This window comes from Microtus ochrogaster, linkage group LG2 (genome assembly GCF_000317375.1).
Source record: "Microtus ochrogaster isolate Prairie Vole_2 linkage group LG2, MicOch1.0, whole genome shotgun sequence".
Lineage (NCBI taxonomy): Eukaryota > Metazoa > Chordata > Mammalia > Rodentia > Cricetidae > Microtus > Microtus ochrogaster.
This window is the reverse complement of record NC_022028.1, coordinates 44,469,156-44,493,197: the sequence shown is the minus strand read 5'-3', so window position 1 is coordinate 44,493,197 and position 24,042 is coordinate 44,469,156. Positions and strand designations below refer to the sequence as shown.

At 37.6% G+C, this 24,042-nt stretch overlaps 1 protein-coding gene across 1 annotated transcript in view; it reads right to left on the bottom strand.

The window, feature by feature from the left end:
• Nucleotides 1–24,042, bottom strand: part of Pcdh15 (protocadherin related 15) — a 1,155,509-nt gene that overhangs the window by 474,942 nt on the left and 656,525 nt on the right. Inside the window, exon 4 of the mRNA XM_026785470.1 lies at nucleotides 6,103–6,221. Coding sequence (XP_026641271.1) covers nucleotides 6,103–6,193 — 91 coding nt within the window. The 5' untranslated portion in view covers nucleotides 6,194–6,221. The remainder of the gene's footprint in view (nucleotides 1–6,102; nucleotides 6,222–24,042) is intronic.

The following is a 24,042-nucleotide window of genomic DNA, read 5'->3' as shown; positions in this document are numbered from 1 at the left end:
GAGAGAGAGAGAGAGAGAGATCTTTTGTTGTCTGCTGGATCTGTAGCATCTATAAGAGGATTTGACTCGTAGAGGCCACATAAAAACATTTACAAGAATCTGCAGAACCTTGTACAAATTAAATGTTATATAACTATGAACTATGAAGGTTATATGTATCATATAAATACACAATGGATGGATAGAATGAAACATGCTAAGGTGCTTGGGTTCAACAAATAACCCAGAATATGCTAACAACATATATCAGAGAGCGGCTATACACATAATAAACAGAAATGTTTTCTGTACTGGAATGAGGATGAGGCAACTTTTTACTAATTCGTGTCTCACATTATATTCTCCTATGAAATATCAGAATTGCATTGTGGTTATAGAGCAGACTCAATAATCAAAATTTAAAACACTGATGACTATGTTAGCAGTGTTTTAAGTCTAGTCTGGTAGCTCTCAGAAGTATTCCGATTATACAATAAAGACATTTAACGACATTAAGCTTCACTGAGCATCTGTCTGTACTCAAGCAGAGAGAGAGGGTTTAGCATCATGGACTGGGTCACAGACTCCAGGAACCAGCACTGTGACTCTCCCAGTTAAAAGAGTGATAGGGTTTCAGGCTCAGGAAGAGAGGGAGGTGAACCATTTCATCCTCCAAAGAAGCTCATTAAGAGTTCTAAAGTAATTCCTGCTTGGTAAGACTCAGGAAGGAAACAGCTCCAAAGCAACCCCTGAAATGAATCAGATCTTCTAAGACTCCTCTTCTCCAAGATTATATAAGCAAAAGAATTGTTTAAGGGACTCATATGAGCCAAGCTGCGTGACAGTACCAGAGACCAGCAGAATGACCTGGAAGAGAATTCTCTCCTGGCTTGGCTACAAGTCATAAAGCAAGTTCCAGGGTCCCTGCTTTTGTAAGCTGTTGTCCAGTCTAGAGGAAAGTTTCAGTGATGTTGCTGCTTCTGAGTCATTCCCATTTTTGTAAGCATCCCTCGCCACAGTCCCCAAAATAACCCAAAAGAAACTCAGTGGTTCACCTCATAGGGACCTCAGTGCTGTCCTTATTTGGTCTATGATTAATTTCTTATTTAGTGTAAAGAGGTTTTGTGTGCATCTTCCTAGGAATGGCATCACAGACACAGATCTATCTTAACAAGTGGAGGAAGAAGAGAACCTTTGCCCAGTGAATTAGTTATTAGGGAAGATGGAAGCATCAGCTACAAGTTTACCCAATTACAAAGCATGGACTTCTTAAGCTGTTTCCATGGTTAAAAAGTTGAGAACTGCAAACGGTCTTGTGTAAAGTTCCAATTGTAATCCATTACTCCTGCCCACCGTTTACTATCCACAGGGGTCTAACATCCTTGCCAGTAACTCAATGTTTAAGTAGTTCACCTGAGAAAATTAGATATTTATCAAGAATACTGTTTATTACGTGAGATATAAACAAACAAAGATCTGGAGTTTTCATTTATGTATTTATTTGAAAAGGGCATACTAAGCAACAAATATGAAGAGGGTCACACAATTTAAATGGCAAACAATATACACCCTGTACTCAAGGCATAGCAAGGTCTATTGAGTTATTCACCAAAGGACCTAGGACTAAGCATTTCTAGAAAAGGGGGTGGCAAAAGGGGGTGAATGTTGGGGAGGAAACTGAAGCACCATCTCTGAAGATTGTGTAAGCAACCTTTCCTCATCCTGTCCTACCAAGGTGCCCTAAGGCATGCCTCTGGCCCTTTTCTCATCCTCATGCCCGCTTCTCTTTGCACTTCTAGCTCCCCCCCCTTTTTTTTTCTGAGAAGCTTCAGCTACTTTGTCTTCCTGTTTTTATGCTCTGTGATCATGTCCTTCCTGGAGTCCCAGAGATTTTGTATCTAAATCATGGTCATTTCTCACTGCCTTAAGGCACAGACAGCTATAACAGCTCTCTCCAATATTTTAAGGGGTGTGGCGCTGGACTCCTGACAAAAACTTACTAAAATCTCCTTCTACAGCATTGTTCTGTATCCCAGTTTCTTTTCTGTTGCTGTGATAAAATAAGCAGATAAAAGATCAAACTAAGGGGCAGTGGGCTTATTTGAATTAATAAATAATTCCAGTCTGTCATTGCCAGGATGTCAAGGAATTGGAAGCTTGAGGTAGCTAGCTGCATCACAACCACAGTCAAGAACTGAGGAAAATGAATCTATATGTAACTACAATTTACACACACACACACACACACACGCACGCACGCACGCACGCACGCACGTGTACACACGCACGCACGCACGTGTACACACGCAGTCCATGCCCTCAAACCAAGAAATGATTGCTTTCACTTTAAGGCTGAGTCTTCATACATAAATTAACACAGTCAAGACAAGCTAACTCAGTCTGGACAATTCCTTATTGAGAATCTCTTTGCAGATACGTCAATAGGTCAATTAAGACTAGTTCTCACATGTGAAACTGGATTTTGTTCCTAGGAGACCGAGGCTGAAGAGACTCTCACAGTGGCTCCTAACCCCACCTGACAGTTGTTCTTATAAATGCATTACAACAGAGAAATTAAGACCCAAGGAGAGAGATTGTAACACTCCTGGATGGGCAGTAGAGAAGGTGTAAGAGGATGGTTTTCTGCAAGCCAAAGGGAGAAGGTCTCAAAGAAAGCCAACCATGCCATACTCGGATTGTGCATAATTATTCCCTCTAGAACAGGAAAAAAAATAAAATAAAATTTTCTGCTGTATAGGCCAGTCTATGACATTGGTATCATATCTGCTTCTAGTTTGTAGGTTCTCCTCTGTCCTGTAGCAATGCACTAACTTCATAATCAAATGCCAAACTCTGCTTAGTTTTTCAATCTACCATTAAGTATCTTGATTGATAGTACAAACAAAAGAATCTTGTATATTCCTAATTTTGTCATATACAGTATCTCCCCTATTTTTCCAAGAACTGATAACACACATTATGCATTAAATTCATATAATGCTCTATGTCTTTTGAACTCATGTTAATTCCATGAGGCATGAGGCATCATTTTGTGACTAACTGCATTCCAAATTCAACAGATTTTATTTCCCTAAAATATACACACCATTCCCACTTCTATTATTATGTAAATTACGTGCTATTCATGCGTATTCTGCTAGGTTTCATGGGGTGCATTGCTTTTGTTTCCCAGAGTTTGAGACTCAAACAAGTGTTAATTAAAAACATGTCAGGCAGAGTGGAAGAGTTGAAAGCATCTGTATGCATAGTGTAAGGGAAGTAGGAGAGAAAATAATGGTCAAGGACAGGACCTTGTTCAGTTGTAAGATATCTGTGTTGTTGATTATGATAAATGACTCTTTAGAGAATTATACCCAAGAATGGGATGATTTCCAAATCGGAAAGGAGGTACAGGTTGAGTATTTTGAGAAAATGGCACAGAAAGTTAATAGTCAGACACTTTGGAAAGGTCAATGCAAAGAACCCAGAGAGCAATAAAGTCATTGGTATAGTGGATCAATAACCCTACTTACTGAAATGCTAGAGAATTACAGGATTTGTCCAACATGGGAGCCACCGAAGGCTTTACAAATGCATTTTTACCAGAGTGTGAGAGAAACCAAATTGTAGAGCTTAAGAGGATTTGGGAACTGGTGGTAAGAAACACACACTGGCCCAGAAAGATCCAGCTAAGAATGGTCAGGCTATCATGCAATACTTGAATCTCTGAGCCAAGTAAGATTACAATTCAAGTTTTGTTCTATTTCAATTTATACTACAATAAAAAATATGTTTTTAAAATCAGAATAAGATGTGATAATTCAAATATATCCGCTTTTCTGATCTCAGAACCACAAAGATACCATTACATTCATGATCGTTTTTAATTGCATCATACAGATAGAACGTTGAGTCAGACTTTTCAATTCCCTGACTCAACAGAGTAGAAAGAACTCCTTAAATACTGGCAACAGGCCGGCTCTTCTCCAGAATCGTGGAAATGGCACGTGTGAGCAGATACAATATGTCCCGAGTACAACGGATAGTCTTCTATTTATCAGAACACAATTTTCTACTCTGTCTCTTTTTATTTTTGTTTTCCACCGCATGTATGTTGACAGTAAGAGCTGGTTACTGCACTGTTGAAAAAAATATGAAGTATTCAAAGTATGAGCTTGGAGTAGAAAAAATTAATTTGATTCCTAGGAAAATATTTTAGAAACAAACAAACAAAAAAACCTATGTGTTTTCAGATTTTAAAACTCTGAGGTATTGGGGATAGAAGGACATACTAGATCCCTCAGCCTCCATATCCCTGGAGCATGACCCCAGAGGGGATACTGAAGCACACACTCAGCTCTGATACTTTCTGCAAAGCATTGTCAAACACCTGCAGAACTCAGGGACCTGCATTATTTCTGGTACCACCAGGCCACCACGTTGGTCCCTTCCTAAAACGGATTCACCCACATCTAGGAGTGAGCTGGGAAGATTGCAGGGGCTGATCTAGACAGCTAACTTGAAACCTTTAAGCATTAGCTTTGTCATTGGTCAGCAGAGAAAGTTGCAATGTTTCACTGTTCTTCTGGGCCTTAACTAGACAATAACCGACAGTGGCCACACAATCTTATAGTTGAGATTGCCCAAGGCTGTTGAAAAAAGAGCAAGAGTTCTAATGAGCTTAGGAATGAAATCCATTGAGAGCATTATGGTTTAAACATGGGTGGCTTCATCTGATTACACAAATTAGCTTGCTAAAGTGCATGTTTTGTGAATGTAGAACGTGAGAAATGGTTTGTCTTCTCAATATCACTGTTAAATATGAATAAGAATAGAATGTTTTATGAAATAAATATGGGCCCACTGATTTGTTACTGAGAGCTCAATTAAAATGTGTTCCCTCAGTATACTTGAATGTCTCTTAAATTGTATTTTTGAAATTCCAGGCAGCTGTTTACTTATTACTACTTTTTAAAATTCAGTTTTTTTAGACTGGATATTTAAATTTTCCACTAAAGGAAAAAGTGTGAACATTTAATTTAGATGTACTTGACATAAACAGAGGGCTAATTAGTGGGACCACTCCAGGATAAATCTTCTGATTTTATGAATAAACATTATGACTTGTTCTTCAATCTCAAAAGATAGTCACCACTGCAAATACTGAGGACCAAAGGTAACCTAATCTGTGAACAACATGAACACATTTAAAAAGTATCAAACTAACTCATTTATCTTTGGGCATGTCAATTTAGTTAGGCAGGAGTACAAAGGAATTTCACACTTGTGAAACTACTTGTGTTGCTACTGAGACTAACCAGGTAGCAGGTGCAAAAGGAAGAGGCTGAGACAAGGCTTATTTTCCTCCATGCTGAATAAACATCAATAAAAACAACAGGAAGTTAAAGAAATACACATATTCTTTGGTAGTAAAATTCCAAGGGGAAATTTGCCCATGTGTGCATCATATATAGATATAGCATTCACATGTATATCTCACAAGAATATTCTAATTCTCATCATATGGTATTTAAAACTGGTCACTCTTAGACTGAGACACTAGCCCAAGCATATTTTGGTCACTGCAGACCTAATGTAATGAATCTTATGAGAGATTCTTAAGGTGACGTATTCATGTTTAATAAAATGATTTGCTATTATGGAATGGCTTAAGAAGTCAATTACCAAGTCTTTGACATTTTCTCTTCCCAAACAAAATCCACAAGGAATCTAACAAAGCAATGTGCAGTGGTGGCACCAGCCCACAAACCACTTATGACATTTCTTATTATCCGGTACAGATTTTTGACTCATGGAAGAATGGGCTGTGCATCATATTGCTAGCTTTATTAAAGACTACATTCAAAGGCATTAGTAGGATTTAATGTTTTTCAAAGCAAGTTAGCACTCCCTTAGTAAGTATTCAAATGGAGGTTTTATGTTGGATTTTCTACACACTGCAATCTTTACAGAACATCAAACATATCTACCGTCACTTTTGTAAGTTCATCCACTTAAGTTTCTACAAAGAACTCCTAACCTTTGAAAATATCTACAAATCAATATTCATTACCAAGAAGATGCTTTGTTTAACTATAGAGATCAGAGTAAAGGCAGACTTACCATCATCATACTGGCCCCAGCTGACGGCCAAGAGCGAGGCAATGATGATCCCATGGGGTAAACACTTCCATAGAGCCCACTGTGGGAACATCTTCTGTCAAATTTCGCTCAAGGCTGATCTGCAATAACAAGAAGCAGAAAAACACATTTGACATGTTCATTATCAGCTATAGGAAAACAAAACTGTCAGGGCACTTGAGAAAAACTTTAAAGACTTCATAGTTAATTACCTATGTCACACCATCCATTACCAAGTAACACTCATGGCTAACACACTGGAACCCTTCGCAGACATGAATTTGTACAGAAGTTCATTAGCAGAACTTAGATTGGCAAGCAAGATGGTTGGAAAGTCAATACCTGAACAACACTGAAAGCATGCTGACTTGAAACCTGAGACACGGGGAGGGGCTAAATGAAATTCTGATCAGTGTAACTTAGTATGTGGTCTTCCCAGTGTCATTCAACAATCAAGTGTATATTTCTCTGGGATGGCTTATCGATGGTTCATTTTTCACAAGAGTTTTTTTTTTTTTTAATGAAACCGAACCATAAGGAGTTAAATAGGGAAAACCATCATGAAAATGGTAATTACTTATAGTATAGTAATTGGAAATCATATTGACTATGCCAAGACAAACAGAAAAAAAAACAGCAATTTTTTTTTGCATTGCCTTCTGTAGAATTTAGGTGCATTTTATTTCCTATGTTTTACCTTCCAATGCCCCAGCAAGTTAGAAAGGAAAAGAATGATGTATTGAGAGTCATAAGTTAGTTAACACATCGAAAATATTTCTGAAAGATAATGTACCAAATTTCCTTATAAACTGAGAAAATTATCTACACCAAACTACACAAAATAAAACATTATAAATTGTGGCCAAATGGAAATCAAAATTCAGCTTCTTGGATTCAGTGTTTCAGATCCAAATGTTACCAAGGACAAGAAACAGAAGGGCTCAGTGAGTCAAGCCATGGGGGAAGAGATGTTGAAAGAAAAAGGGAAGGCATACTGATGTGGGATTCCTTTCTGTATGCTGTGAATGTGTTCGGGCCTCTTGGGTCTATCACCAGACAAAATAAAGCCAGGTGGGGATTCCAAGCAGACAGAGAGGAGAAAGTAGACAGAGTCAGGGAGATGCCATGTAACCGCCAGAGGAGACAGACACCCAGAAACTTTACTGGCAAACCTATCATCAATGATATTAGTAAATACTAATTGAAATAGCTATTTGGATAATGCTATATATAGTATATATAATATATTTTATGTTTATAACATTATAAACATAATATTATGTTTAAGTGTCCTGTTTATATATTATAAATATAAACTAAAGACTGAAAAATGGGAAACATAATCGAAAGACTTTGTTTATTATAATGCAAATATATACATTATAAAAGTTATTTATTTAGCATGAATAAAATAGGAAATATGTATTCAACATGTTTGCTAAGTGACATAAGCAGAATGAATGGGACCAACCTATACACTACTCCTTTTTAATCGAATAGAATCAAATACCACATCCCTTCTGAACTTGATTTCTATTTTGTGTTCCATGGAAGTTAACCAATGATCAAAACAATGGTGTCTCAGTAAAAGTGCAAATTTATAACTCATGTTTCACCGTGCACTGTTTTTCTATAAACTTTAGGTGAGGTCCTTAACATACTGCATTTGAGTGACATTTTATAACTTTAAAGTTTCAAAATTCTGCCCAGAACTAAACACATTCATCTGATGATCAAAATCAGTGAAGAAGAAAGTACAATACACGCCATAGCATGTACCATCAATACTAAGACAATTCAGTTTTTACTAAAGTTTACCAAGTCAATTATACTTCTGATTTTCTTCAATAAGTACTGTTTTTTTACTTCCATGCTAAGGTGTTGTATATATTTTGTATATACTGTGACGCATGTAGAAATATCTCAATTATGGTAACTAAAATAATCATCTAACAGATAAAGGAAACCAGATGAACATAGCATTTTTAAAACTTTAAAAGCTTTGTTTTGAAGAAATTACTTTACACGTCATCTTAAAACCATGCTAAAGGAAGTGATCAATTTTTACTTGTAATTCTAGGAAGATGAATCATTTGTCTTAGGGAAATAACTTTCTGTAAAAGTTACTACAAGCCCTAAAAATCCACCAAGAACACTGTATTTTCAGAGATAAGATTTGCTACAGCACCACACTTTATTTGGACATACAAGGTTGTGTTCAAAAACACATCTTTTGCATTAAAAACAGAGCCTCAATCCATTTCTATATTCAAACTACATTAAATCTATATTACATATTGTGGTTGCATGATACAAGAAATAATATTTAAATTATGTCTAATGCATGGAATTATACAATATAATACACAAAAACTAAAATAAAGTGGGTGGCAATATGAAGAAAACATAGGTAAAGTTTCCTTAGTAGGAGTGTGGATGTGATCCTAACTTATAATGAAGTGTCCAAACCAGTCCATTATTCACTGGTGGAGAAATCATGACATAAACAATATATGTGTGCAAGGGAATTTTATTCTGCTATTACAGAGCCTCAGGTCTTCTTTATAAGTAGATGTTCTCTTAATGACCTATGATTTTCCAAAGCCAAATTTACACTTTCATGATATCATCTATTGTTTCCATTAGCTGAAACAGATTCTCTGTGGTTACATGTCTCTCTCTCTCTCTCTCTCTCTCTCTCTCTCTCTCTCTCTCTCTCTCTCTCTCTGTGTGTGTGTGTGTGTGTGTGTGTGTGTGTGTTTGTGTGTGTGTTATGGCGGACTCATGAACACACATGTGTAGTATGCACATGCACATATACATAAGTGTGCAATTTAAATAATCAATTATTTCAGTAACACTGAGTAAAGGATGCTGCCTCAGAGATGTTCATAATGTACTGTTGGAACAAACCTGAGGATACTGCAAACTTCATATAAAATACAATTTGCTTGCATTGCAATACATATTTATTATGAACAAATTGAAATATCCTTATACTCATTACAAAAAGCTTGGAACACAACAGGAAAATAGGTATAAAGTACTAACTCTCAGTTAGGTTTCATAAAATATGACATTTTATTGGTCCATTTAATTTTGGAATCAATGAAAATATGTCAATTTTCTTCTTAGTGTCAGTATGCAGTTATTTCTAAGACCTTTCTAATGTGATAATATTGTATTTTAAGATTCTTTCAGCAAGTGTCCTTGTAGTATGATTGAGTATCCTTTGGATATATGCCCAGGAGTGGTATCGCTGAGTCTTTAGGTAAATTGATTCCCAATTTATAAGGTAACATAAGCCAGAATATGCAAATACTAATTTAATATATTTGAAATGGTGAGAGTATTGGAAATTGACAAAAAGAATTCTTTATATTAAGGAGAAATTTTTTCAGAAAAAAATGAAAGACTGAGACAAAACATAATGGAAGCTTGAATTATAGTCTTTTACCAATTAATTAGCTCTGATCACCTGTATAAAGAGTGCTTTTCCTAGAGATTCATTGCTGAAGTTCAGAGGTTCAACATTTAATGACTACTCTTAAAGTATGCTGCCTAACTTCCAAAACTATGAAAAAAAAATCCACAAGTTTTCATGAGTCAGCAAGATATTTCCCTTAGAACTAAACCATTAAAAAGTACTAACTTCATGCAAATTAATGGCCAGAAACTTCCATGTCTACTTTCTGAGATGCGATTAAATCAGAGCCAGCCATTATATGTGGATGCAAAGGGCTTCTGGGAAGCCTTAAGATGTGGATGTCATTACCACGAGGCCCTCCGGTAAAGATGGATTCAGATCTTAGGAATGAGTTTGGAGTCCCAGTTTTAATGAGGATTATGATTCGCTGAAGGGAAGAACTGATAAAGCATCGCAGCCTCTTGTCCTTACCCAACCAGCCGCCACCACAAGTCTCCACAGTAAAGTCTGGTGTCACTTTGTAAACCCAAGAGTTTAAAGAACAAGAAAATTTGGAGGTAATTGTGATGCTAGTATGTATTGGGTTGCATTTTTAGAATCCTTTTTCCATTTTCCTGTGCAAATGTGGTATACATGTGTATATGTAAATATTTGTGTGTGTAAACATGTTTGTGCATGTGTGTACATGCACGTGGAACTTCAAAGCTGATATTGTCACCATCCTCAATGATTATTTCCCTTTACTCCCTGAGGCAGATCTCTCTATCAAACCCAGAGCTTGCTAATTGACGAGGCTTGATAGCCGTCAGGCTTGGGGATCCATCATCTCCACTTTCCAAGCCAGGAATAACAGGCAGGCCTCCAGCATTTTGCCTAGCTCGTGCATGGATCTCAGGGATCTCAACTCTGGTCTTCAGGTTTCTGGGGTAAGCACTTTAACTACTGAGCAAGAATAGTCCCATAGCTCCATGTATTCTTCACTACATGTGGTCTGATATTTACTTGTGTTGATTGGAAGTTTAGGGAGACACTGAGAAAAATCTAAGAACAGGAAGTTCCTGAATTTCAACTAATACTAACTTTGTCCTAGGATTTACAAACCATGGTTTTTTATTTTATCTTTCATTAAAAATATAGAACAAGCATCCATTATATAAATAGCTAATTCTCATAGTTGTAATTGAGTTATTTTTACTTAAGTTTCATTACATTGAAAAATGATATGAAATTTATGTCCTGCTGAAGCATGCATGGGCAGCCCATAGATGGAGGTTCTGTTGAACTTGTCCATATTCAGTTTTATGGTCTAAGTTGATGGGGATGACTGACCAGGTCTCTTCCTCAAGAGGGCACCAGGCCTCATAACATGGTTGTGAGCCACCATGTGGTTGCTGGGAATTAAACTTAGGACCATTGGAAGAGCAGGCAATGCTCTTAACCACTGAGCCATCTCTCTAGCCCTCTTTCATTGGATTAATCTAGTCCAAATATCCCATGTGTGCACATCTTTCACAGACCATGCCCATCCTCCTGCTTCCTCCTTAGGCACAACGGGCAATGCTGACCAAAGAGCTGCTTGCATTGGTCTGATCTTGGTGCCAATGTGAAACCTTTCATCTTTTGGCCTGCCATGTGGCATTCAGCCAGTTTGATATCAGCTCTCTCTATATTCAGAATCCCAGTATCATTATCATCGTGTTCTCTAAAACCTGTTTTCATAAGCACACACGGTCTAAATAGGTTTTAGTATACTTTTGTGTGGGAAAATCTTAAGTCTGTAAGGAGTGCACCATCTTAATGATGATATGCTGAAACCCCAGGATGGAGGAGGTAGAATTTCTATGTCTGTAATATGCAGGCTATCTGTAAAGATAACATATGAACCTAGGATGGGATAGGTGCAAATTTCAATGATACATCTAGTCATTATTTTCTCAAAAAAGTAGTTGTCAGAACTGCCACATACTTACTAGACAAAATATAAATATCATAAAATATGAATTTATTCAGGAATTCATTCTGTGTGTACCAAAAGCCCAAGTATAAATCCAGAATGCACATCCGGCAGTTCTCGCCATTCTGGTTGCTTCTTTTGCCCCAAGCGTTATCTAATTTTGCAACCCTGAGGGCATGTTTAAACATGCTACAAAACTTCCAGGCTCCTCTGCTACTGAAGTGTGTTTATCCATGCCTTTTCTATGCTTTTGAGGTTTAAAGAGGATTCTCAACAATCCTTTAAACCAGCTCTTGGTAAAAATAGCTGCTTGTCTTTTGAGAAACACTGAGATTGACATAACTTCCCATGAGAGTCCTTACATACTAAAAGTATACACACTGGTCTTACAGACACAAATAGAAGGAAGAGAGAATACTTGTACAATACTTTATTTCTGTAGGTATTTCTGAATTTTCCCTAAACCTAATTATAAAGAAGTGTTCCCAGGTGAATATCATGGTTGCCATAGACATGTTTGATGTGGGAAGTCCTTCTGCCTATATGCTGTTATTAGTTAATGAATAAAGCTACTTTGGCCTATGACAGAGCTGAATAGAGCTAGGGGATGCTGGGAGAAAGTAGGTGGAGTCAGGGACACACCATGTAGCTGCTGAAGGAGAAAGATATGAGCCCCCAGCCGAAACCTTACTGGTAAACCACGAATCTCATGGTAAATTACAAAATAATAGAAATGGGTTAATTCAAGATGTAAGACTTAGTTAATAAGAAATATCAGCTAATTGGCCAAGCAGTGTTTTAATTAATATAGTTTCTATGTGATTATTTCAGGTATGGGTGGCAGCCTCCACCTACATACATTCAGGGTTATAATGTCTGTGATCATAACAAGTATGGTGTGGTATTTAGAGAAAGTGCACCATTTTAAAGGTAACTATATCTAAATATGGGAGGGAAAAATACTAATATATAAAATATAGAAAAATGAAACCCGATGGCATAGAAGCTCTTTCTCAAAGCATTTTCTTACCTGTTGTATATTTTTCTTGTTATTTTTAAAACCATCTACTATAAAATAAAACATGCATAATAGTGGAAATAGATAATACTTTGCTGGCATAAACTCAGAATTTTCCCTTAGAGATTAGTGCATTAAAGAGTAGAATTTGTATTTAATGCTATTGAAAGCAGATTTATACGAATGTGGACAAGCACAGCATCTGGCAAATGCACTCAGATCCACAAGGCACTGCTAATTAAAGTGGGAAATACTGTTGGCAGGGGTTAGCCTCAAAAAGCCGCTTTTCCCAGAATCACACGAGACGCAGAAGAATTTTAATCCTTGGAGCTAAGACTAAAATTGTATCATGTACTATCTTGTGCCCGCCAAGTAGTACAGACCTGGTGAATGTCATCCAATTGTCATATTAAGCCACTTTAAGTGTGACTCATGCCTGTAATTTACTTGTAATCTTATTCTGAGTAGAGCATTCTTAAGCTACAGTAATTATAATGGAGTAAGTGTCTGGCAATAGCAATTGGTTTATGAAATAATACAAATAAACAAAGTAACTAGTAAAAGGGGAATGGAAACAGCCTGATAAGGAAAAATTTTATTATGCTCTTGCAAGGAAGTCAAATACTGTTATAAACTAAACTGATTTCTCAAATATCATTTCTCTACAATGTTAAAGAAACAGTCGCTTTCTAATATCATGAACTAATTAATGTTGGTAACAGCTTTGGTTCTGTGATTGTTGCACACACTGGAGATGGAAAATATATTTCTAACCAATCTCTATGTGTCTGAGTATGTGCTATATTGATACATCTATAAATTTCCAAGATACATTTCATCCAATATGAAAAACGAGCAATTATTAAGGGAATAAGTGTCCTTTGAGATTTTGCCTGGTTTTGAAAAGACTTAGCTTTTTTTTTTTGTTTGATTTCCTCTAAGGATACTGATGATAAGTTATCTTTTTCTCTTAAATGGAAACAGTATGAGGCAGGTTGTGCAAAGTAAACGAGAATAAAGGGAAGCCCATACGAAAACTGACATGAACAGACTGTAGCACTTCAGACTGTTAGGCGAAAAAGCCTGGCTTTAGTGGAGGGCACTTTCCCTATAGTCAGTGACCAGGCACAATTTCTGAAGACATATCTGTGCTTGAATACCTATGTTTAGGTACATCTGATCATATCTCATATACATGACATTAAATATAATTATCGAGAAATTTTAGATAGCATCTTGCTTTATTTTAAACATATTAGTTACAAAGGCCTTTGTGATGTTTGCGCTTTTGTGAGAAAATACAAAAATACAAATGTAAAGTTGATATTATTAACTCTCATTATTATGATGAATGATGTGATGATAAAAGGGTTAAAGTAAAAAAAAAAGGATTCCTGCATTGTGTTTTACATTCAAGAAAAGCTGAGAAAATGTCATTTGAGCTGGAACACAAATAAACCAACGGTAGCATAAAAAGTCCATACCTGGGGCAGAGGGATGTATTTCTGAAGGGGCTTAGTTGGGAATGTGGAATTTGCGATGGAGACATGGCATCCATGTAGGTCAATAGGCAGGGAAAAACATCCACTAAAAGGGGATATGTCTGATACAGCAGCCTGGGAGAATGAAGGTGTCACTACACGTAGTGTTATGATGAAAAAGACGCAGCTCTGAAGGAAAAACAAAGCTCTGGTTTGGGACATTGAAGACTGTAAGAGTTATTAAGTCACTGAAATGCAGATGCACATGAACTCCTGAACGAAGGAGAGGATACGAAAGTTGTCATCCATAAAATAAACAGAGCGGATGGAGCTAAGTGAGTAGAAATGAGGCCTACACAGGATCTGTAAATGTTCAGAAATCACAAAGTAAACCCAGCTTAAAGACTGAAAAGTAGAGAAGAGGAGTGGCTAAAGTCAAGGGAAGTCTTTGAAGCAGAGATTCTGATATAGCAGCTTCTGATAGCCAAAGTGTAAGAGGAACAGGGAATTCACCACTATGAACCTGTCAAAGCAAAAAAAAAAAAAAATCACTGGGAGCTCTAAGAAATATCACTTAAATGGATAAGTCAAAGCAATAACCTGGGCTGAAGACGTTCAGGAAAATGGAATGCCTAGAGACTTCATTGTTACTATATAAGATTCAAGTGAATGTTGCAGGTTTGAGAGTTAGGGCCATGAGTGCATGTGGTACCTGTGCTGAGCATATCTACTGCCTGCGATACTGACCTAGGGAAGCTGAGTTCAGACAGCAGAAGTAGGTAGGCTTCCTTGGTGAGAGCAGTATTTCAGCCTGGCAATCACTCATCCACAGCTTGTTGTATGCAGAGAAAAAAGGTTCACAGCTGGTGGAAGTTGGGGATATGAAAGTTCTGTTGGGGCTGTGAAGAGAAGGGAGCTGCATCCTTGCAGAGAATTAACATGACGAAGTTTATTTCATGAATTTTCTCAATTAAATTGAAAAATAGAAAATTATTTGCCTAAGAAAGACATTGCCTAAAAGATGATGATAAATGTGAAGTGTGTAACTAAAGTGAAGAAACATTTGTGATGAATTAATCTTTAGGGGACAGAGACCTTTTCAATAGTGGGATAAGTCATCCTTCCTGTCTGTTGCACAGTTGCACTCTGAAGTGTTGGGATGATCCTGATAGCCACCAGGATAATCCTGAGCCTGCAATACAGTCATTAGCAAAGAGCAATTCAAACTCTGCCCAATGATATGTTGATTGATATGAAATGCTTTGCAACTTTCAATCATTATCTTAGAAGTTGACTTTCAACACAAAAAACAATTTTTTGAATCCAAACTTGAATAGATGTAGACACTCAAGTAAATACCTTGTTATGTGCACAGTGCTCCCTGTGGAGGAAACAGAGATTCTACTCAAAATGACAGGGTGTGGCAGTGAGTGTGTTTCAGTACTTTCTCTGCATCTGAAATTTTGAAATCCTGATGAGGAAAATGAGAGCTGCTGCTTAGTGAAGATGCGGAGATACCTTCACCTCAATTAATGTTTCCTAACAGCTCAAAACCCAAGAGAACTTCCATGTCAAGGACAGCATCACTCAAGCAACTCTGGAAAACAATCTCAAGAAATAACAGATGTGCACAACAAAAATCTAACAAGGCATGAGTGAACTGTCGGCACACAGGACACAAGACCGAAGCTCACATCTTGATTGGCTGCTAGGAGAGTTCTGAGATGGGTTCTGGTCATTGATGACAACAAAAGTAATAAAGACGTTAAAATCGTATTAATTCATGAAGGGACCTTAAACTCCTTAAAAATTCTAATGGCCATGGAGGAACTAGTGGTTTTAGATGTTCTAGATGGACACCTGTATTCTCCATAACATTGCAAAACTCAATATTTCCTTGAAATAACATTAGAAGTTTTCCTAAATAAGTATACTCAAGCTACAAAATGATAAAATAAGAATATCTGATATTTTAGTTGTGAGTAATTTATATATATGAAAGATAAGTGGATGGTAGATAGACCAATATCTAATAGGTTAATGTTAAGTAAAAATTTTAAATTAGAATTATAGATGTTAGAGAATATGGAATAAATAATAGACACACATAGATTACAATAAACAGACATAAAATTAGTCATTTTAAAAGTGTATGAGCTGAAGGATATTACAATGGTTAATACAGAAAATTTTGTAAAAATATGTCATTCATTTCATACACCAAACAGTCTCTTTTGGATTTAGTAACTAAATCAAACAACAAAGCAAAAGAGCTTAAATATTACATAAAGTGCTCACAGAAATTGTTAGTCTCAACAAACAAAAACAAACAAACAAACAAATCAAACCAAAAACCCTTCATAATTATCACTGCTTGAATGCCACATACTTTGGATATTATTTTCTATGTAAAATCATTCCTTAGATTCCTTTCTTTAATAACATGCCAGACTTTACATAAAGAGGCAAATAGGAAAAAGATACTTCAAAGAGGTGAGTGAGTCATATCCAGTATGTGTTTCACAGGCTTATAAACTTGCTTCAGCTTGTTAAATATTGACGACAAATAATGTCCCCTATTTCCAAACCCCAAACAAGATTACTTGCACAATTGTGTAAGACTCAAAGCAGACAGCCATACAGCTATGACCCTAGCTTCCTTCAAAGTTTTTCTCATCTAGATGGAGGTTGGAACACAGATGAGCTGTCCAATGATGCAAATGGATTATCTGGGATGGCAACAAAAGACCAGGTAGGAAGAACCCAATAGACAGCACTACAGTGAGTGGCAGGCTCCAAGAAAGATGACAACAACTGTGGCCAAGTTATGGGAAAAGAAAGGTCACAGAGGCACAAAGAAAGTGGTTGGCCAGGAAATAGTCCCACTTTACCGTGACTTTAACATGCTCTACTTAGTGCCCATATCAGGGGAGAAAAAGTTAAACGAGTCTTTGACATCAACATTTTAAGCTATAGGGAATCTCTGAATTATTTGCTACAAGAACCTCCGAGATATCAAATAACGTTCTTAGTTTCTGCTAACAGAATTAACTTTTAAAGTGTATTATGTATCAGGTTTAATGCCCCAGTTTCTGTATGAATGCCAATACTTTCTTAGGGACTTAAATGCTACTCTCATTGAATTTGAGTAAAATTATAAGTCGATGAAGATCTATAAAAAGTATCAGATTATTTATTCAAAATGTTCAAGGGTGAAATATGCCCCTCTAAGCAGGAAATGAAAACAGGCAGTCCTTTGGAAGGAACAGATATTCCATTGAAGGTAGGATGTGGTCATAAGAGGTGATAGATGTTCCCATGAGAGGTAGAGGATTTTCCAGTAGGAGATGACAGATTTGATGTGGATACTTCTTCAGCCAATAGCCTTTCAGATATTGGTCTGCTTTGGGCATGGTCTCATGTACTGTAAATGCAGATGAAAAATTTATGTGGGCCACTTGGCTGCTGGATTCAGTTCCAGTTCCTAGTGTACACAGAGGACTGCAGATTGCTACCCTTTTCTGTGAGTTCATTCCCAAACAAATAAACCTTTGTTATACTCCATTCCAGGTTATTGTGGAACTTTTTCATATGTCAACAAATTGGTGCCCAACGTGGGGCCTGAATCCATGCCACTCCCAGACTCTGCCCAAATGCCCTCCTGTGGCCTTCTCCCTCCCCTCCGCAGCTGAATTGCCCCTCCACAAATGAACTACCCCTCTGGTGTGCAGCAGTGTATGTTTGGCTCAGCTGGCCCACGACAGCAACTTGGTAATTCTCACAGATCCACACCTATAAGGCTTGGTCCCACCTGAGTAACTGCCACCTGTGGCTTTCTGCTGCAACTCCTCTGTGGCTTCTCTGGCTTCTGCCGGGCTTGTTCTGATCAGGTCAAGCTCTGACTCTTGGAGCAAGGGTTCTAACCCTGCATCTGGAACACAAGATTGCTTTCCACTCCCAGTTTAGATATGTGAATGCCTGGCCCAAACTCTGGCCAGTAACCTCATGGCTTGCAATTGTCTGCAAACTCTGGGTTCCTTGATAATTCTGTTCAACTCAAACCTTCTCTGGATGCGGGTGTACTGCTCTTAAGTAATTAACTAAATTGGTTAGTAATTCTAAGTCTCAGGTAATTAACGTAATGATCTAGGACATGCCTTACTGCCACAACTGTAGCACCTACTGGCCAACAACACCCATAAAAACACAAGCATCTGACAACCCTCCACCAGCACAACTCAAAGAAGGGAAACACACAAACTCTACCACCAAAAAAATAACCAGAGTTAACAACTGGTCACTAATATCACTTAATATCAATGGACTCAATTCACCTATAAAAAGGCACAGGTTAAGAGAATGGATATGAAATCAGGATCCAACATTCTGCTGTTTACAAGAAACACACCTCAAACTCAAAGACAGATACTACCTCAGAGCAAAGGGATGGGAAAAGGTTTTCCAATCAAATGGAGCAAAGAAACAAGCGGGTGTGGCTATACTAATATCTAACAAGATTGATTTCAAACTAAAATCAATCAGAAGAGATGGAGATGGACACTTTATACTAATAACAGGAACAATTCATCAGGAGGAAGTCTCTATCCTGAATGTCTATGGCCCTAATATAAAAGCACCCACTTATGTAAAAGAAACATTACTAGAACTCAAAGCATACATCAAACCCCACACTCTAATCGTAGGAGATTTCAACACTCTGCTCTCACCAATGGACACGTCAACCAGACAGAAAAATAAGAGAATTATCAGAATGTAATGAAACAAATGGACTTAACAGATATCTATAGAACATTCCACCCAAACAGAAAAGAATATACCTTCGTCTCAGCACCACATGGAACCTTCTCAAAAATTGATCACATAATTTGTAACAAAGCAAACATCCATAGATTTAAAGAAATTGTAGTAACCACCTGTGTAGTATTGGATCACCATGGAAGCAAGTTAGAATTTAACAACAATTCTAACCCCAGAAAGCCTACGAACTCATGGAAATTGAACAGTCAACTACTAAACCACCCCTGGGTCAAGGAAGAAATATTATAGTGAGTCCATTGGTGATAGCAGATGAGTCCATGAGAACTCTGAGATGATCCCTACAGAGGTGGCAGTTGCATCCATGGGGGGTGACAGATGGTGCAATGGCAGGTGAAAGATGACCCCTTGAAAAGTGCCAGGTGAGCCTATGGGAATAGGCAGATGGTCACATGGGGAGGTGGTAGATGGTCCCTTGGGATATGGCAGATGGTCGCATGGGAGCTGATGGCAGAGGGTCGAATGGGAGATAAGAGATAGTCCCATATGAGGTGGCAGAGTACCCTGAGAAGTGGCATACAGACATGAAAGGCATCAGATGGCATCAAGGGAGATAACAGATGGTCATACAAGAGATAGAAGATGGTGCCATTGGAGGTAGTGGATGGTCTCACAAAATGTGGTAGACGTCCTACAGGAGATGGCAGACGGTCCCACAAGAGGTTGCACATGATGTCACCAAAGGTCATCAAATAGTCCTATGTGAGGTGACAGACTTTCCCATGGGAGGGCGAATATGGACACGGGAGGTGATAGATGACATAATGGAAATAATGCTTTAGAACATAGTGAAAGTCTAATGAGTAAATGCAAGACGATATTCTGCCATCCGTTCTTATTCACGAAATAGTCCTGATTTAATATTGAAAAAGAAAAATTGTGTGTACTGGGACAGCAGTCCTTTTGAGGCCTCACTTTGTAGATATGGCTCTTCGGAACCCTGCATTTCTGTTTACTTTTACTTTGTTTTTAAGAACAGCCTATGCTTAATCCTCTTCACTGTAAATGTTTCTTCCTGCTGACAGTGCCCCACGCACTTCCTCCCTGGACTGCTATTCCATGAGCCACATAAGCTGTCATTGACCCACCTTTTAGAACTGAAATACCTGCATTGAATACCATCCCCAACATCACAGCCTTAGTTCAGAAAATGTTGTCTATTCGAGGGACCAACCTTGACAGGGATGATCTTAGGATGCCCTTTACTAACTGTGAAGGGTTCCTGTTCAGGAACCAGGAGATACACCTCTGAACGCAGTGACAAAATACTGAAATGCCTCGGAAGGAAAAAAAGTGGTTCTGTGAAATTTTCAATTGTGTTATTGTGTAAAGTTTTGTATTTTTCAGATGCTGGAGGTTTGAATATCATCCTTCAAAGAAATTGGATTTCTGAAAACGATTTTTTTTCCTCGTGACTACAGTCTTACAAGCACTTAGAGAAATGTCTGACAGATTTGCAAAGAATGCCCAATTCCTCCTGCACATCTTCTACTAAGGGGGGTTTAAGTTACTCAGAAATTTGGCCCTGTGCCTTTACAGTCATTTATGCAGAAAGAACAAGCGTAGGAAACAGGAGACCTGCTCTCAGAACAGACCAAGCACACAGAGGCAATTCTCCAGTCACTTTACAGGAAGAGGAATGGATCTTAAATTCCTATGCTTTCAAGTGCCTTTGAATTGTGTTTTGGAGCTGATTGTTGGAATTAAGTCTTTGGTAACTTCTATGCCTTCTCGAAGCACTCACTGCTGGGAGAGAAGTAAAATGTGTAGTTTGAAAGTATAGCTCATGGTGATTCATGATTTGTGGTACTCAGCAGAATGTTATGAACTGAAATTATAGACTGCTGTGTTGGATGCCCTTTATATCCACTCGATTTTTAACCTCTGCATCTTCATACTGTACATATGTGATAAGTATATACCTTTATGAAATAAGTTTATATAATGTTCTACTCAATCACTAATTTTATTACAATTCCAAGATCCGAATTAAAGCTCTAAAGAATGTACATCTTCCTCAGATATTCAAAGTTCGAGTCCACTGGATTCAGACGTTGGGCAAAGAGCCCTAATATGGGTTGTACATTTGACTTGTACATCCTCTCCATCCCAAACCCCTGATTTAATCTCACCTAAAACAGCTCATGCACTGAAAATACTCTGTAGCAAAGTAAAAGCTTATGATTTTAGTTTACATAAGATGAAGTCCCCTAACCTCCATAATTTCTATGCTCAGACATGCTAAAATTTCCATTACAGCTGAAACTGGAGAAACTCAAACACCTCTGATTGAAGGAATCAAAATGAGATGCTCATCAAGCCGACAGGAATGCCAGTCTCAGTGGCAGCAACAACGAAATGAAGGCAGCATGGTCAGGAGTACATAAGAAAGAGGCACCACATGCTTTGCATAAATTTAAGAGCCAAGTTAAAACCCTGATAAATGACAACCATTCCAACTGCGGTTGTTTCTATTCTATCTCTTTATGACCTTGACAGCGTAGGGTCATTGCATGCTGTTTCCTTCAGTATATTACACCTCAATCTACACAAAGGGCCCTCAATCTGCAGTATATATTCAAATTCTAGAGGATTCCTAGTGCACAGACCGGCCATGTAAAAATTTGTCATGATGGGTTATTTTATCAATGCAGAATATCTCATTCTAGACTGGCGATAGTTTCTGAGATCAATGCTTCTTAACGTTTTGATTGGAAACAAACATTGCTGTTTCCTGATCACAGGAGTTTAAGAAGCTATTGGTCGTTTAAGTGTTATATGGGGCTACTGATTCCATAAAATGGTTTCAAAAGGAAAAATAGAGGTCAACAGTAACTGCTTTGCCAGCAACTTGACTCTCAATGAAGCCTTCAATCTCATATGCTTCACGTCTCACAGACAAGTGTTTTCAGATGGAAGCTGTCAGGGTAAGTACAGGTTTTGGATCCAGAATTGACTTCAGCCTTGGTTGGAAGAGGGAGGGTTCCAGCAAACAGAAGCCTTCGTTAAAAGGCTTTGAAGGACCAATGCATGCGTTTGAACAGATAATTGTCTATTATCCCAGAACATTTCACTATGTGAGATGTTCATGGTCATCAGAGGTCAGATGAAACAAGAGTCAAACTCAAAACAGGGCAGATGGGCTCTTCAAGAAACAGATTTCACAGCACCGATTTGCATTGAGCTAGACAGGGTTTGTGAACAAGGTGTGCAATTGTTATTTTAGCTTATTTGTTCTCTCATCTACAAAATTCAAATGTCTATGATAGTAATAAAGATCAAACTGAAATCATATCTATAAATATTTAGCACTGACAAATTCCCCATAATAATTCACATTTGAGTTATGAATATATATGAATATTATGAGGAAAGAATAAACTAAATGAAAATGGGAATGGCATGGCCAATTTGGTTCTATTTAGAATAAAATGTGTTGTTGTTTTTGTTTGCTTGTTTTTTTGAGACAGAGTTTCTCTGTTTAACAGTTCTAGCTGTCCTGGAACTCACTGTGTAGACCAGGTTGGCCTTGAATTCACAGAGATCTATCTGCCTTTGCCTCTCGAATGCTGGGATTAAAGGCGTGCGCTACCACTGCCTGGCTTTGAAGAAATCTGTGAATGTGGGTAGCAAACATGAAGACAAAGAAGTCAGATCGTGGTGGCATGGAATGCATTTAACATGCTCATGTTGAGAAAAATGTGCCGGCAAAGTATATTTTAAAAACTGGAGTTCTTAGAAGATTTTTGATATTTAAAAGTTCTAGACACTTCCTATTCTTGTCTCTGACATAATACCAAACATTTCAGCTTAAAAGAAAACAGCAATAATCTTCTCGCAGTATTTTGAATTCTGCCCCTTAATTTATGTTTCAAATTGTATTTCAATAAAGCTCATTTTCTACTGTGTTTAAGGTTTACTTCTTGAGCCATTCCAAAAACTTTAAATACTCGCAAGTAGAAGGATATTGTTTTGAGTCTTCTTGCATGCTGGTGGCTTGTGTGTATGTATGTATGTGTGTGTGTGTGTGTGTTTATTCTCTCACTTGACTTGTCATTATGTCCCTACATGCAACCCAGAGATCTATGCTGATGCTACTGTCATTCCATAGAGACAGTCTCATAATTCATGTATTTGTATTTATTGTGTAAGACACGAGGTATAAAAGATTGTAACTAATTATTTTCAAATAGACAATAAAATTATCCACATAAAACTTCAGAGATAGGTCCTTTTATTATGATTTATATATTTATACTCTCTCTTTTTCTCCCTCATCCTTTCAACCTCTCTGTGACATGTGTGCACACAGTTACTCATGTGGAGGTCAGAGGTCAACACTGTGTCCTTTTATCTTTGTCATTTTGCCTTTCCTTAAGTCACCCTTCTTTGGATTCAGTAAGGATAAACTACTTTTGTCTATTTTAAGTATACTAACACTAGCACCCTACAGTGGTGTTTGTGTGTATGTGGAAGGGTTGACATTATTAGTATTTCATTGGCTATACTGAGCTATTTTCTTAAAGAAGGATAGAGGAGGATTGTTTGTGCTTTTTTGGTGCTGAGACATGTGGTTCTGCATCGCATTGATGATGGTCATTTGGTTTTGGGGGTCCTGATGTGGTCAAGGGTAAACTGGTGTTTTCAGTTCATCATGATCCCTAGCGACCTCACATTTCCTGATGATAATTTCCAGATTAGAGAATATCGACCAATTTAAATTCCCAATATAATACCGAAGAGTTTTTGAAAGTAGTTCTACAGAACAGAAGGAGCCTGAAAATCCCAGCAGACTCCTACTCTTGCAAGTACCTGAGGCTGCTTATCTTTCATATTGGCCATCTCATGGGAGTGTAGTGCTTCTCATTTCTATCTTCAAACTGCATTTTTCCAAATTGAATAGCCTTTGTGAGTTCACTGCCTCTGGAATAGCTTATATGGGAATTTGGGAGCCTATATTTCACTTTGCTCCAGGGATAAACCACCATGGTCATTTGATTAGATGCTTTGTGTGGGATGAACTGTTACCTTGTCATTTTCATTATGTATTTTTGATGATCATTTTAAATTTTCAAATGCAATAGTGCATTTTCATTGTATTGTGGCTATGTGGTTTTTTTTTTTTTTTTTTTTTTTCGAGACAGGGTTTCTCTGTGGCTTTTGAGCCTGTCCTAGAATTTGAATTTGCATGCTAGATAATTCCAGT